This window comes from Sodiomyces alcalophilus, assembly GCF_042370955.1.
Source record: "Sodiomyces alcalophilus JCM 7366 unplaced genomic scaffold ACRALscaffold_2, whole genome shotgun sequence".
Classification (NCBI taxonomy): domain Eukaryota; kingdom Fungi; phylum Ascomycota; class Sordariomycetes; order Glomerellales; family Plectosphaerellaceae; genus Sodiomyces; species Sodiomyces alcalophilus.
In genome coordinates this window covers 5565537-5581197 of record NW_027263533.1, presented here as the reverse complement: position 1 = coordinate 5581197, position 15661 = coordinate 5565537, and the positions used below count along the sequence as shown (strand labels likewise).

General features: G+C 54.0%; 3 protein-coding genes across 4 annotated transcripts; 2 read left to right on the top strand and 1 right to left on the bottom strand.

Moving 5' to 3' along the window:
• Positions 1–180: 180 nt before the first annotated feature.
• On the top strand, positions 181–6107 carry ACRALDRAFT_208141 (uncharacterized protein; the record flags this gene model as incomplete). Of its 2 annotated transcripts, XM_071022398.1 has the most annotated exons (28): positions 181–188; positions 216–245; positions 283–393; positions 427–741; positions 804–875; positions 934–980; positions 1010–1055; positions 1110–1185; positions 1223–1313; positions 1404–1475; positions 1636–1689; positions 1731–1758; positions 1800–2010; positions 2093–2298; positions 2373–3844; positions 3878–3897; positions 3997–4071; positions 4172–4199; positions 4276–4317; positions 4351–4535; positions 4654–4715; positions 4807–4821; positions 4868–4886; positions 4950–4973; positions 5015–5036; positions 5081–5161; positions 5286–5448; positions 5483–6107. In XM_071022398.1, 28 exons carry the CDS (start codon positions 181–183, stop codon positions 6105–6107), a joined length of 4200 nt encoding a protein of 1399 aa, XP_070878091.1. The 2 variants fall into 2 exon arrangements, with proteins under 2 accessions (XP_070878091.1, XP_070878092.1); XM_071022399.1 differs by lacking the exons at positions 181–188; positions 216–245; positions 283–393; ... (20 more) ...; positions 5286–5448; positions 5483–6107 and having other exon boundaries at positions 1822–2042; positions 2134–2298; positions 2373–3247; positions 3305–3864.
• A 61-nt stretch (positions 6108–6168) lies between these two features.
• Positions 6169–10455, bottom strand: ACRALDRAFT_2041079 (glycoside hydrolase family 55 protein; the record flags this gene model as incomplete). Its single annotated transcript, XM_071021122.1, has 5 exons — positions 6169–7064; positions 7135–8217; positions 8295–9555; positions 9637–10326; positions 10417–10455. 5 exons carry the CDS (start codon positions 10453–10455, stop codon positions 6169–6171), a joined length of 3969 nt encoding a protein of 1322 aa, XP_070878090.1.
• An 848-nt stretch (positions 10456–11303) lies between these two features.
• Positions 11304–15463, top strand: ACRALDRAFT_1048644 (glycoside hydrolase family 18 protein; the record flags this gene model as incomplete). Its single annotated transcript, XM_071015554.1, has 9 exons — positions 11304–11466; positions 11535–11679; positions 11750–12312; positions 12370–12427; positions 12501–14330; positions 14413–14630; positions 14707–14981; positions 15047–15163; positions 15221–15463. Coding segments are annotated over 9 exons (3612 nt in total), but the record flags the coding sequence as incomplete, so codon positions are not given.
• Between the last annotated feature and the right edge of the window lie 198 nt (positions 15464–15661).

Below are 15661 nucleotides of genomic sequence, written 5' to 3'. Positions count from 1 at the left end.
CGTCAGCCGCTCGAATGGCAACCAAGATGTTCTGTCCTCGCAAGTCTCCTTCCGTGGGTGCTGCCGCCTTGGCCAGCTTTGGCTGAGGACGAAGAGGCGTAGGGCCGAATCTTCGACCCTCCACACCCTCCACACCCTCCTCTCCATTTCGTCGGGTCTTCGTCCCCGGCCTCCCAGGACATGGGCTGGTGATGCGACCCACACACAGCACGGAGGGCCTGCCGAGACGGTGTAACAACCCACCCGTGCCCTGTACGCCCTACTGCTGTGTCGCTGTGGCAGGGGCTTACGGCAATTCATATTACACGGAACCATGGCTCTGTCCTCCGCTGTTTCCCATTTCGAAATCCCGCCGCAAACAGATGGCCTGCATGACGACCAGCGACCTGCTTTGTCAAGATGAGCAAAGCAATCATTTAATATAAGCATTCGACGTGGGGCGCCATGGCGGCACTTTGCCCGTCAGGGCATTCTAGAGACACCCCCTACGATCTGTGGACTCCCCATCGACGACTACAAGCATCCCGATATTCACCATTCGCTTTTGCCTTGCCGTTACCTTGACTTTACCTCGCCCTCTTGCCTACGGCGCTGGGATCTAGATGACAGGACCAAAGTCAGGTCCGAATCCCAGCAGCCTCGTGCCGATCCAGCGATACCCTGTTCGTACCGCCATTTTCTTATTGTTTCTCCCATCAGTTTGCCTTGGTTAAGTTACTGCAGCCAGCCTCTATCCAATGCGTGACGACTATCAATCAATCAGCATGGCAACCTAGCTTTATTTCCATCTGATGAACTGGTAGTTCTACCACCCACCTGGTCAACTACCCTCATCCACATGGGACAGCTTCTTGGCCCCATTTCCCCATCTCCCTGTGGCTCTGAATCACCCACGCAGGAACGGAATCTAGTAAAGGGGTGTGCCCGTGGCAGTCTCGGTCTCTTGCAGCATCTCGCCAGAGCATTCGCGAAACCGGCTCGTGTCCCGCGAGCAACTCGTCGATATGAGCATCGCCGGATCACCGGGAGGGAAAGATGGGCGAGAGAGAAGCAAAGTCGTGGGTCTTCTGATCAGTCAGAGCTGACTTGCTCTCATCACATGTATCGAGACCGTCAGGAGCCGTGCCCTCGACCCCGGGTCGGGCCAAGTCCAGCCCTTTTCCCCACAAGAAGAAGATATCTGATGTGACCTCATCAGGGGCGGCGACCGTAAAGGGCCGAGGGGGTTGCAGAACCCTGGGACCTTTTGACGTGCGCTGAATGTCTGCCATCCCATATCTCATACTCCCTCGTCGTTCGGATCATATGGGGACGTGCAAATTAACCACCTACCCACCGACTTGCCCTGCACCATCTATTACCTTACTGCCTACCTTAGCAGATGCTTAACTAAGATGGCGTAGAGTGTCCAAACTTGCTTTGTCCCTATGCCAACCCGCCGCATGCATTGACTGCGGGAAACTCATATATCTTGCGTCCAGAGCCGTAATATAGAACGGATTTCTCTCCTCTCCTACCCTCCTGTCACTCTCCAGACCACATGACTTAACCACCACCTATCGGACCGGACCTTATTTATCTCTCTCACATTTATTTCCTCTTTCTCTTCACCCTTCACCATCAACCGTGACTCAGTGAACCTGCAAGGCAGCCGAATAATCAAACGCAACTACATCTACCTCTTCACTTGTCCGCTCGTTCCCACGCCTCCCAGTCGATAATCACACCAGGCACCATCACTCCTCCCACGAGCAACCGGTAACCCAGTCTTGAATCGATACTACCCATATACTCCTCAGAAGGTCAACTCGGCTCTGTACGATGGCCGGCCCGACAGCAGGCGGCGGGGGCCCGGCGCAGTTTCCCAAAGAATATGCCGCCAGGCAGGCAATGAACCAGGAGGCAACCATCTACTTTGCGGCTGCCGTCGCCGGGCTCATTGGAATAGTCACCGTCTTCCACCTGGTCCGTGTCGCTGCGCGGAACGCCAGTCTTGCCTCGGCGCCCACGGTTGTCGCTAGTCCGTTCTTCTACGCATCACGGTGCGGACAAGCCCTTCCTTTCTGATACTCTGCCTCTCCTGATGTGTGAGATTCTTGCTGACCAAAAGGCCTTGCTGTCCCCGCGATTCAGGTTGCTAAGGAATGTCCTCCTTCGCAAGGTGCCCGGCCTTCCGTCGGCTGGTCATGCCTGTTTGGCCGTCACATACGTTGCACTCAATATAGTGCTCACCTTTACCCATCTCCTGGACAATCCCGTCATGTCATTGAAATCGAACGTGGCCTCAAGGTCGGGTTGGTAAGTCGCACCCTCTCACCACATTCTGTTTTTAGACCCCGGGAGATATCAAACTGACGATATTCTCGCTTCAGGCTCTCTCTCGCCAACATGTGCCTCGCCATCTTCCTCGGCATGAAAAACACCCCCCTGGGCTACCTGACAACCTGGTCATACGAGCGCCTCAACTCCCTGCACCAGATCGTGGGGTATACGACCATGTCGCTGGTCATCGTCCACGCCGCAGCCTACACCGACTACTTCGGCGCCAGCGGGAACCTGGCTCGCCTGCGCGTCATCGACGAGACGTACGGCATCGTCGCGGGATTCACCATGCTCACCCTGGTCGTCGTGGCTTTTACGCTGCGCCGCCGCTACTACGAGCTTTTCTACGTGGTCCACGTATCCTTCTTCGTCCTGACCATCGTCTTCACCGGCCTCCACCAACCGGACATCCCCAAGAGGATCTTCGTCATCACCGCCACGGGCGCCGGCATCTGGGTCTTCGACCGCATCATACGCATCGTCCGAGTCTGCTGGTACAGCGTCGGGAACACGGCGACGGTGTACCCGCTCCCCCACGGGGGCACGCGCATCGTCCTGCGCAAGCCGCCCGCCGGTGCGCGGTCGGGCGAGCATTGCTTCCTGTGGATGCCCAGCGTCAGGTTGCTGGAGATGCACCCGTTCACCATGGCCGCCATGGACCCGTTGGAGTTTGTCGTCGCCTCGTACGACGGGTTCACGTCGGACCTCCACAAGTTCGCCAGGGCGAGCCCCGGTGCCACCGTCAGAGCGTCCGTCGAGGGCTCGTACGGCTCGTTCCCGGACCCTGCCGCGTACGACAAGGTGGTGCTGATTGCCGGGGGGAGCGGCGCCAGTTTCATCGTCGGCATGGCGCTCAACCTGCTCCAGAGGGTCAGGCCTGGGTATCGTCAGAGCGTTGAATTTGTCTGGATGGTCAAGGATTATGGTATTTCCCTCGACACCTCCCTATTGTTCCCAACGCCTGGTACTAACCGCCGCATAGATCACTTCGACTGGTTCGCTGGCCACCTCTCGACCATCCGCCATACACTCAACGCGTCCATCTCGCTCTTCGTGACGCGGTCGCCCCAGCCCGATATGACCATCACTCTGGGCCAAGTCGATCTTCACAACGCAGCGACGCCATACACCCCGGATAGTGCGCCCGGCTCGCCCGTAGATCTCGAGGAAAAGTATCCCCTCCCCCTCGAGCGGCCAAGGAGTGCTCTCGTTCGCCACATCTCCGACCCAGAAAAGTCGGGCGCCGACTCGGACTTTTCGTCCCCCGTTTCCCATTTGTCCGCATCGCCCGCGATACCATACCTACAACCTGCGCAGGCCGCCGGGCGGAGCCACGTACACGGCATCCCCATCACGTACGGGCGGCCTGACGTGTCAGAGATTGTCAGAAAGGCGGTGGACGGTACACCGGTCAACCAGCGGGTACTGGTCATGTGCTGCGGGCCGGATGGTTTGACGACCGAGGTACGCAACACGACGGCACGGAGTATAAGCCGTAAGGGCCCGACTGTGGAGCTTCACTGTGAGCAGTTTGGCTGGTGATGGCATTGCATAGCGGACTATTTGTTTCGAGAAGTATGAGAGACGTAAATAAAGGGAATATATACACCTGTAACCACAGAATATATCGCCGTGGGTAGGCCACTTTGAGAGTTTTGTGGAACTACGCGAAAGTATCTGGTAGTCCCTCAGAAGTCTCGAAGCACCCGACCCTGGCATAATCCCGTCTTGTCTAGGCGCTCTACGTTGGTGAAGGGGGTAATATTACTCTACGAGAGGTGGCATCTGCCGTTCCAACCCCACGCCGACCAGCTAAATCACCTACGAATACCCCCACACCACTCAGTAGGGCAGCCCAAGACATGGTGATGCCTACGGTTGACCGGCCCGTTACGTAGGTGACACCGACTGGGCGGACACACTCTCTCACACTCTCACACACACCACAAACAGCCACAACTACCGCCCAGGTGCCCCGCATTCGTCCCGTCGCCGGTTCGTGCGTGGCGTCCCATGATCTACGCTGAGACCAGCCTTGTTCCTCAAGACAGTCTGTCCTGATACCTAGGGAAATACGACAAACGACAACCTTGGCCGGGGTTGTCAAGGGTGTACGGCCCAGACCCAGATCAGGGCAACAACGGACGCGCCTCGGGCACTTGGAGTTTGGTCCCGGGGTGTTTAGGCGCCAGCGCATTTGCCGGTTGAGGGAGGTGGTGGTCCCTAACCAGGACAGAGAAGAGAGAGCGGGCATGACTAGATTTAGTATGGCAAGGTAAGACGGATATCGTGACCGTGGGACTGGGACGTGGGACGTGATGGCTGGATGAGGCGAAGTCGACAATGATGGATGAGATGGGACTAGAAATGGGATACGAAGTGTCGTATGTACAGTGGCTCAGCAATAATTTCGACCGATTTCTACCTCTAACGCGTATACTAATAGTGGAGAGTTGTTAAGAATCCGTCGGAATTTTTGCCCAGTGACTGTATAGTGCTGTGATCGCGTAACCTTCCTAAAATGGATTGAGTGGACAACCAATAGTGAACAGGGGGCGTACTTTGTACAAATACTGTATTTCGTAGAACTGAATGAAAGGAAAGCTATTGTCATTGGGCAATAATAGATTGTGGCCCCCCATCGGGAGCATGTTTATCCGAGGGGTACCTCCCACAATGTATTTAGACCTAGCACACAATTTTCCTTTGTACACGTGCAAGTTACCTAGATATACAACGCTGTCACCTCTCTTTTCAGTGCTCGAGAAGACAGTACGACAAATACCGGTACTCCTTCTACAGAGTCAATTAAATCAACAGATCTACTGTGACGCTGTTTGTGCGATAACCTGCAGGGACAGGAGCAGAGTTTTCCCCCATCTTATAGCAGAACGGATCCTTCTACAGAGTCAATTGAATCAACAGATGTACTGCTAATTTTGTGACATTGTTCTGTGCGACAGTTTGTGACACCTCCCTACCTACATCTTTACTTTTCTCCTTTCTTCATTCCATAGACCACACTCAATCGAGCAACGATGGCGACGTTTCCGCCTATCGACATGGCGATAGCTCAACCGGCGGCTCGCTTTATTCGAGACCCCGAAACGCGACGCGCACCAAGACGTCATTTGCTTTCCCTCGTCGATTACGATGGAAGTCACCATTATCCCTATTGTTGGGGATACACCATCTTCCGCACCGTCTACACTCCAGGCTCGGATGAGGCGTTTGCGAAAGCCATCGAGCGGCTCGCCATCTACGCCAAGGCTTTCGCTGATGAAGACATCTTTCTCAAGCCCCTGCCAAACGAAGAAGCCAAAGATCCTCTGCCCAACCAGGAGCTTTGGAATCGCTACTATAGTGAGGTCGTGGACGACCCGGAGACGCTCGCTAATGCGACTGTGAATGAAGTGGGAAGACGATTTGACGACTGGATCAACGAGCACATTACCCCCCGCACCCACAGCAGGCGCGACGTGCCTAACTCTCGCTTTCGCTTCTGCCTGATGCTTGACCAGGAGAGTATCGATCATATTCTGGCCATGTCCGAGGATCCACACATCAAACTACGACATGATCCGCACAAGTTTGACCGTTGGGTGAAGGTGATCACGGACGAGCAACGACCCGAAGGCGACAGATTATGGCTCCGGGTGGGAATCAATGGCTTCTTGTGGTTATTGTGGTTTGACGGGCAAGACCCAGACTTCATTTTGGAGGATTATGGATGGGTTGACGAGGACGGGGTTCTGAATTTCCGGGGTCTGTCCCATGTCCGCTAGATGGCCCCTGGGTACTATACTATGTAAGGGTGCGTGCGTATTCACTCAAGACTTCATCTGCCTACAGCTCCTCCGAATCCTCCCAGTTATATGTTGGTCCGGTGCAGTAGGCACTCCCATGCACTAAATTGCCTGTGCACTCGGAGTATTCGGTTCCCAGCGAGGGGTTGGCGGCAACAAACAAAGCAATGTTCATGTCCGACGACATGCAGATGGAGACACAGCTGTCCCCTTCCTCGGCCACATGCCATCTTCCGCATTTCGTCGTCGTCCCGTCGGCAACCGTTGCGTTGTTGGGAGGGTCGATCGGGTACGGCGTGTAGCCCGTGCCGGGATGGGGCGTGGCAGTGTCACCACCACCACCACCGGGCCCTCCATACGAGAACTCGCCGTTCTGCGGTGCGGCACACAGAATATGTCCGAAGAACTCAGTGGCACCCGCCAGATTACTGCAATCGTGGTATACCCAAGGGTTGAACCTCCGGATGTCACCCGGCTGGAGGTCATGCGCAGCCTCGAGACCAGAGCAAGTATCGCTTTGGGTGTAAGAGATCATCTTGGCACAAGACAACGGCAGACATAGCTCGGTTCCGAGAGGGATACCGCCGCAGTCATAGATCTGGGGGTTCAGGTTGTACAGCGCGACAGTCGAGACATTGTTCATATTGCCCACCTGCTCGCATGACTCCTCTCCCAGGCTTACGGTATGCCACTTATCGGACACGCACATAGCCGGCTCGGTATCGGGCTTTGGGGACAGAGGTGGAGGAATCTCCGTCGGTCCCGACTCTCCGCATGTGTCGTACACAAACTCTAGATCACTCTTATAGTAATCGTCATAGATAGAGTACGGACTGCTCTGCATCATGGCAAGGCGGTTGATGTAGCATTCTGAGCACATCTCGGACCTGGGCATCTCTTGGATGGAGCTGATGGTTGTGAATTCGGCAATCAAGTCTGCAGAGTGATGTGCTGTTAGCTTCGTCGTCGTCTCGCCTACTGGGACTGTCTGAGCAAGCATCAATACCATTGCAGTACTCCCCGCTGTTGGGATCCTTGAGACACGTCTCATTGTATCCAGCCCACATGCGCCCTCCATGAAGTGTGGGCACATCGGCAGAGATGCTATACCCGTGACAGGCTTCGTCGACGTTATCGAACCAACTTTGCAGCGACTCGCCACAACCCGGGTCGCAAACCGAGTCTGTCAATGTCTTGTTATAGAGCGTGCCTCTGTATGCTGGCTCGTCAAACATGCTCACCCAAAAATCACACAGGATCTTTGCACTAAGTGCTGTCTTGCACGTGTCCGGGATGTTTTGGTTGCGTAGTCCGTGGAGAGTATAGACCTGGAAGCCTTCGAAATCGCGGCGACCGGTCACGTCCTCGGACCCCTGGAGCCAGGCCAGAACGGATGACAGGAATCCATTGATGTTGTCTTTGGCCAAAGTAGCCACCCCGCCATAGGGCGTCACCATTTCCAGGATGGCTTTGGTGCAAAGGTTGTATACCCACAAGTCTGAGCTCTGCTGGATTTCAACGGCACGCTTCTGGCAGTCATTTGTCTCGAGACACGCCTGATTATAATCAAAGAACCACGAATAGAGACCAGCGCCGAGGATATACACGGCAGACGAGTCAATCACTCGTAAGGCCCATGAAGAGTAACACCGCGCGTCATCGGAGCTGCATTCTCTGAAAGTGGGATCATTAGGGAATAGCCCCGTACGGAAAGGCTGAGGCGCGTTGGGTACCGGCTGATAATAGGGTGACTCGGTCTGAATCATGCCCATGACGATGTTACTGGCGCCTGAGATCTGGTACTGATACAGCACGCAGTGCTCAGAGGACGTAGCCCACAGCCAAGCCTTCTTACTCTCGATAAGCATACCTCTGGCAACATAGATATCGATTTGGTCTCTGGTGGGACGGTCGAGGTCATGGTCTGCCACCCAGGCCCAGACGTTCTCCAAGTATGCAGTCGACTCGGGCTTCAAGTGCATAAGCATGGACGCAGCCTTACATTCGGGGTTAACGGTGCCGGTGTTCTTGGGGCAGTCCTCCTTTTGCAGGTTGGATCCAATGGCGCCTCCGACACGGAAGTGCGAGTCTGCATAGTGTCAGCCGGATACGTGCACGCCATAAACGAAAACATGAAAGTTAAGAGAATCTGGGCCGAATACTCACCCCACATTCCAACAGAACCCTTGCTCGACTCTTTGGCGTTCCATTCAAGGAGCACTGCGCCAGCGGTGGGCCCAGACACGGTGAACATCATATCCTGAATCTCGATAATCCCGGGTGCGTCTTGAGGGCGGCCAACCTGAACCACTGCGCGGGGCTTGGCCTCATCCTGGAAACGAACGCCTATGCCCATAATTTGTGACCAGACCTGACCGATAATACGAGAACCCATAGGAATCCGAAGAGTATCCTTGACGATGTATACGCCAAAGGGGAAGTAGACGATGGAGGAGGTATTAGCAGCACCGGACAGAATCGAGTTCAGGACAGCAGTGTCATCCGTCAGGCCGTCGCCCCTGGCCCCTAATGCTCTGACGTTCATGACCTTGCTGGCGGGGACGTCATAGTACTTGGGCCTGCGGCGCGTAAAGAGATTGGGCTTCATCTTGTCATACTGAACGCCTATGAGCTCCTGGCTTCGGTTCATGGCGGGAATGTGCTCGCCATTGACGAAGCGGCCGACACCGTCCTTGTCGGTGATGCGACCAAAGCCCCAACTTTCGACATACACTTGATCACCGCCTTGGAGCAGCGTCTTGTCCTGCATAGAGTCTGTAATGGCCGTCTCAACGTTAAAGAAGCCGACATTCTGGAGCAGGAACGAGGTCGAGTTCTCGCCGTGCAGCGACGTGACGATGCCGTTGGCGGTATTGGCGATGATGGTATCCAGGAGAATAAGTGAGCCCACGCTCTGGCCGGTACTGTGCTCGCCACCGGCGCCACCAGTCACTACCAAGCCATTCTCGCAACCTTCGATGACAAAGTCCTGCATTGTCCATGCCCAGTCCCAGTGGACCTGGAGGGCGGATTGGCAGTTGACAAAGACGAGGTGGCTCGTGGTAAACTGCTGGTTTCCAAAGTAGGCTCCAAAATTGCCGCCGACAAAGGTTAGATCAGCCAGGAAACCGCCTGAGCCGTTTTCCATGTAAATGCCTTGTTGGGTATTATGAGGAACGTCCGAGTTGTACTGCATGTAGAACTCGATATTTTCCAAGGAGCTGGCTTGCGCGACCTGCCAGTGGATTGCACAGACGTAGGCATATGGGTCTGTGAGACGGATATCGATTTTGAAGTTTTTAATACTGCGCAGAAAGTTGGCAGTGTTGAGATACCATCCGACGTTGTCATCGATATACTTGTTGGATGTGAACACACCAAGGCCCACGAAACTGGACGCTGCCAGGATCGTCGGGACATTAATAGGCTACAAGATTCATGTTATCTTATTAGCAATAGCGTTCCGAAGTGCATCATGGACGATGGATAATCGACAGTAAACACTTACATCACCAAGGAACTGGGTGTTATAATACTGGATAATCGAGCCGCTGACGAGATAGGTACCGGGTGGGAAGTACACGACAGCCGGAGCAATAGTGCTGGTCTTGCATTCCTCGCCACAGCGAGCACCGTCAGAAATGGCCTTATTGATAGCGGCAGTGTCATCAGTCCTGCCGTCGCCTTTGGCGCCAAAGTCTCTGACATTACGCCAGACCTGATATCCAGAAGGTGAGAAGGGGCTCTGTCCTGGATGATCCTGATCATCAATCATCCAGTATCCAGACGCACGCTTCTCTTGACGTTCACCGGCATAGATAGATAGATGCCCCTCCGGCGCTTGGAGCTCTTCCGGGGTATTCGTGTCATTGAGAAAGTTGGGGTGGTACTTCTGGCGGATCTCGGCGGCGACTGCTTCGTGGTCACCCTTGGGTTCTTGGGGAGTAGACTCGGCCACGAGGGCGGCTGCATCGGCAAGCTCCTGTGGGATGCGGTAGCTGCCAGATACAGTGGCGTTATTCGTATCCCGACGTAACTTGCGAACAGGAAACGACTCGGGATCCGCTGTGTAGTTGAGCAGCGCCGCGGGCTTATACTTTTCTTGGGGATCCTCATACTCGTTCTTATTGAAAACGGGATTCTCGACGCGTGCTTTGTTGACCACAGCGAGGATTTTCAAAGCCTGCTCGACGAGGGCCTGGGCGTCAGAAGATGCGCCATTGGCGAGGCGTCCGTCGTTGCTGGCAGCAGAAAAGGTGTTGAAGAGCGAAAGAAGGAGAACAAATACGAAGAAAGGCCTCTCTGGCCGAGACGTGAGGAGACCCATGGCCAGTGAGTGAAAGGACTTGAAGGAGAGGCGCTAATACGTATGGTCGTCGAGAGAAAGTAAAGCAAGAGGACCGCGACGGCCAGTATAAGTCCTAAACGGAATGACAGCAGTGTCTCTCTAATCACTCACATAATCGAGGACCGGGACCGAAGAAGGTCTGTACAACGTACGTTGTATTCTGTACCTTGCTGCTTTGGCTGATTCTTGGTACAGTGATGAGACAAAACTGTCGAGCCGATGTACTTACAACGCCACGTTATAGGTGTGCGTAGGTAGGTACATCGGCTCGACACTTGTGTCAAGTTACTGTAATTCCCGTTGCCGTCGAGTCGGATAAGACGGCTCCTGCCAAGACATCGCTTGCTTATAAAGCCAATCATACGTTGCTTGTAAGCGGGAACTAATAAGGTAGTGTACATGTAACTTTCCCCGCCTTACTTAGCCAATCGGAACTTAGCAGTGTCCGGCCCTTGCTTCCGGCCGTCTCCGGATATTAACCGGCTCTTTCCCCGGTGCTACATGAACATGGACCCCAGTCCCGCACCCACATCCGACGTCTTGCTGATACCCGACCCTGAGTTACGAGAGGCAACCCGTAAATCCCTCGAGCCCTAGATGACATATGATTAGATTCGATGGATACCAGTGAGTACTAGGGAATAAATATAATGATTGTCGCTCCTTAATTATGGACTTCCATCCGTCCACCGGCACCGTTGTCCAATTCTACATCATTCTTTGACGAATTCTTGCGGAAAATCATCCACCGGGATACAGTAGTGTGCGACAAGGGAATCTCTTGTTGTCACTCTCCGTGTCTTCTGATACGCTCATTCCCCTTCAGTATGAGGGCTCAGAGCAGAGTCCTGGGACGTTGCGTACTTCTTTTCCTTTCCTTTTCCTTCTTTATAAGCATTGGTTATGCTCAAGAGCCAGAGTGCAGCGCAAACATCCCCTGTGAGTCTGGTTGCTGCTCGCGATTTGGATTCTGTGGATATGGCAAAGATTGTGAGTCTTCAAGTCCTCTCGTGCTGCCATCCTCGTGCTCTGCGTCTCTGACAGGCCACCGAGGCCAGACTGCCACGAGGATGTCTGCCTTAACAACTGTGACCGCCTCGCCGAATGCGACCCCGGTGGTTTTGGCAGCAATTTCGTGGAAAAGACAAAGTGTCCCCTTAATGTCTGTTGCTCGAAGCATGGCTTTTGTGGCACCACCGACGAGTATGAATCCCGCAGTCATCTCAACTTGTGCCATGGTCATGGTCATAGTCATTGATAAGTGTACATGTAGGTATTGCGGCGACAAGAAAGTTTCTCCGCCCAGCTGCAGCGATCATAGTCTCCAGCGCGTAGTCGGGTACTACGAAGGCTGGGCTGCCAGACGCCCTTGCAACGCCTTTATGCCTGAGCAGATTCCCGCCGGCGTCTATACCCATCTTAATTTTGCCTTTGCCACGATTGACCCCGGCACTTTTGAGGTGCGACCTGCTTCGTCTGCGGATATCAAGCTATATAAGCGCTTGGCATCCTTGAAGCGGATTGACCCTGACCTCAAGATCCTTATTGCCATCGGAGGATGGACCTTTAATGACCCCGGCCCAACGGCCACCACTTTCTCCGACATTGCTCGGTCCGAGTCTGCCCAGAAAGCTTTCATCAGGTCACTCATTAGTATGATGTCGACATATGATTTTGATGGCGTTGACCTGGACTGGGAGTATCCCGTGGCCAAGGACCGCAGCGGTCGTGACGAGGACTTTGAGAACTTTCCCAAGTTCTTGGCCAACCTCAAGAAGGCTCTTAAGGCTACTGGTGGCCGAGATGAGGTGACGTTGACACTGCCAGCCTCTTTCTGTGAGTATGATAGTGTTTGGTTTTTGTGCCTGCATGGTCCCTACTTACGCTGTTCAGGGTATCTACAGCACTTCGACATTGTTCAGCTTGAGAAGCACGTTGATTTCTTCAACATGTACGTCTCAATTGCAAAAGCTTTATGACCTTTTGTAGTACAAGAAGAACTTGCTAATCAGTTTACAAACTAGCATGAGCTATGATCTCCATGGCACGTGGGATAAGACCAACAAATGGGTTGGTCCCTATCTGAACGCGCATACCAACTTGACCGAGATCAAGGAAGCCATGAACCTCCTCTGGCGCAATAACATTGACCCAGATAAGGTTGTTCTCGGCACTGGTTTCTATGGCCGTGCCTTCACTGCCACTAGCCCAAACTGCCTTTCCCCTGGCTGCACCTACGAGTCTGGCGCTCCTCGCCAACCATGCAGCAACGAGATCGGTGTCATGATTCAGTCGGAGATTGTGGATGTTATGGAGAGGACCGGAAGAACACCCACTCTCAACGAAGAGGCTGCTGTTCAGATCCTCACCTTTGACAGCAACCAGTGGGTTGCATACGACGACGAGGACACATTACAGATGAAGGCTGATTTTGCCCGAGAGCAATGCCTGAGCGGAGTCATGGTCTGGGCTGTCTCTCAGGATGTGTCTGATGGCAAGTACTCAAGAGCCATCGGCAAGGCAGCTGGACGCAAATTCACCTCGCTGCCTGGAGGTGTCTTCATCGAAGACCCCGAGGACGACGATGGTCTGATTAGGACCGTGACCAAGCATCCGCAGTGTAAGTGGACAAACTGCGGCCAGACGTGTCCACCGGGTTGGATCCGAATGATGCGCAAAGATAGAGAGGCTCGCACAAACGAGTACATGGTGGATGACTCGTACTGCTCGGAGGGCGTGCACGAGCTGTGCTGTCCTCCGGAAGGGAACACGCCCACGTGCGGCTGGTACCAACACAACAATGGTAAATGCGATCCCACTTGTCCCGAGGGGACGCTGGAAGTCGGCTCGCTCAAGAAGCATTGCAACAACCAAAAATACCAAGCCGCCTGCTGCACGACCAGTGGCAAGAGTATGGATCTCTACGATCAGTGCGACTGGGCCGAGGCACCCATGTGTATGTGGGGTCAGTGTAGCAGCGGCCACGACGAGGTTGCTCGCTCGCCAACGGGCAGCGGCGGCGCCGTCTGCAACGTGGAACAATGGTCCTGGGAGGATGGGACGATCAAGATACAAGAGCGCAAATACTGTTGCGACCAAGAAGACGACAAGAAATGGGACGACTGCAAGTGGTACAACAACCTTGGTCCTGGGACGGACGATGAGGACTACTGCCGCAGCGGATGCCCGAGTGACCGCGTTAGGGTCGCCATGGATGGCCGCTGGAATAAGGACGGCTCGTTCCACTGTCGGCGCGGTGCGAGAGCCAAATGCTGCATTCCCAAGCATTCGACGATTACCAAGAGAGAGTCGTCGCTCGATGCGGTCTACCGTAATGCACTGGAATCGTTCTTGGATGATCCCGTTTGCTCGGAGGATGGTGGCGGCTTCACTTTTAATTCCATGCGTATGAGCATCACGACGCACGCACGCGCGCTCAACACTTCCGAGCCCCGAAAACTGCAGACTCGTCAGAGCTGGGGAAGTTTCCAGCAAGATGAGGTCAAGAGCCTGGTCTATAAGCTCTTGCTCGGAACTGCAACAATGAATCAGAGGGCCATCTGGAACGATATTGTGCCGAACCGCTACTCCAACCTCGAGTGGGATGACCTCCAAGACTGGATTGATGAGGAGGAGGCCGTCTACAGGTACGGGTACGATCAATTGGCGTACTTGATTGCCTGCCACATGGGAGACTTCAACAATTGGGTTGGGGGCACAACAGAGAATAATTGTGAATGCGATACCGACGCTTGCTGTCCCGGAGGGGGTGACCACTGCGCCAGTGAGGACTCTATCCCCGACGACGACCAGGAAGGGGCCGGCTTTGATGGAGACGACGACGACTTCTTTTCGTTGGCCGCGGCACGTCCTACTCCAGGTCAACCCAGGACTTACAGAATCCGATTTCCTGACGGTACGGTGATGACGATTGAGAGTGAACCGGTTCGTTTCTTCGATCCAGTGTCCCTTGAGATTTATTACATCAATGGATTCTTGGACTCACATCATTGAACAGTATTATCCCGCGACTCACAGTTTTTGGAACGCAAACCACCCGATCTGGAGCAACGTCTACTTATATCCTCAAGATGATTGCATCGAGGTGTACCCACGCGTTGTCAATCGCCGACCGGGGCAAGGCGGCGTTCATGGTCAGTCTTGAACTATAAAACATCAATCTCAATATCTCACATCAGTTACGGGATGCGTACTAACAAGAATTCTCAGCTGAGCACATCATTGAATTGCATACCATAGCTCAATTCTTCACGCACGCACTGGCCGGCAACCTCCCGTCTGGGCGTCGGATGACGAGCGGCCCCATCAGCGACAGTCTTGTACGCCGTACTCTTCAGGGACGGTATACCATTATGCCACCCCAGATGCCTGGTGGTGGAATCTCCGACGAACCTCTCAGGCGGATTTTCAATGCTCTGGGTAGCGAGCAGAACACTCAGTACATGGTACTCGCGCAGGGAGGGTTGAACATGGTCAAATCGGCCGTAAGTAATCTGCATGTGGTCTCCATTGTCACTTTATCTGTGTTTGTTCCTGACGTTACGGGCAGCTCTGGAGACAGGACACCAGTGGCAGAGGCTGGACCTACTGGCTCGGCGACAACCACATGAATACTGCCATGGGAGACATTGACCATTACGAGCGATTCATCGCGCTTCTCCGTGACGTAAGTTCATCATCTTCTCATATAGTATAGTATAACAAACACTGACTGCATACAAAGCCCATCGTCGCCATCAACTACCTCGCTGACCCGACCGTCTGGGGCAACCTCGTCGCTGTCGTCGACGACATACGTGTCGAGCTTGAACGCCTCCAAGACTTCCATCAAGGGCTAACCGGTATCTCGGATGACCTTGTTGGTGCTTGGGATGAGTTTATTCGTGATCTGCTGCAGGAGACGGTGAGGACTGCGCAAGATCATGTGCGGCGATGGGTCACCAACGCGAGGAATGAGTATCAAGGCGAGAATAGTGAGAATGTCATTAACCTTTTGGCGAGGTTAAGTACGCTGTTGAGGTATGCTTTGGACTTGGAGCTGCCTTATGAGGATCTGCCCTAGGTAGGCATGATGAAAAAGGCAGCGCAAAGACTGAGTCTGGATAGACTGGTCCTTGATGTCAAAATATACCCTCCTACCTAGCCTTAAGGAACTTGGAGTAGT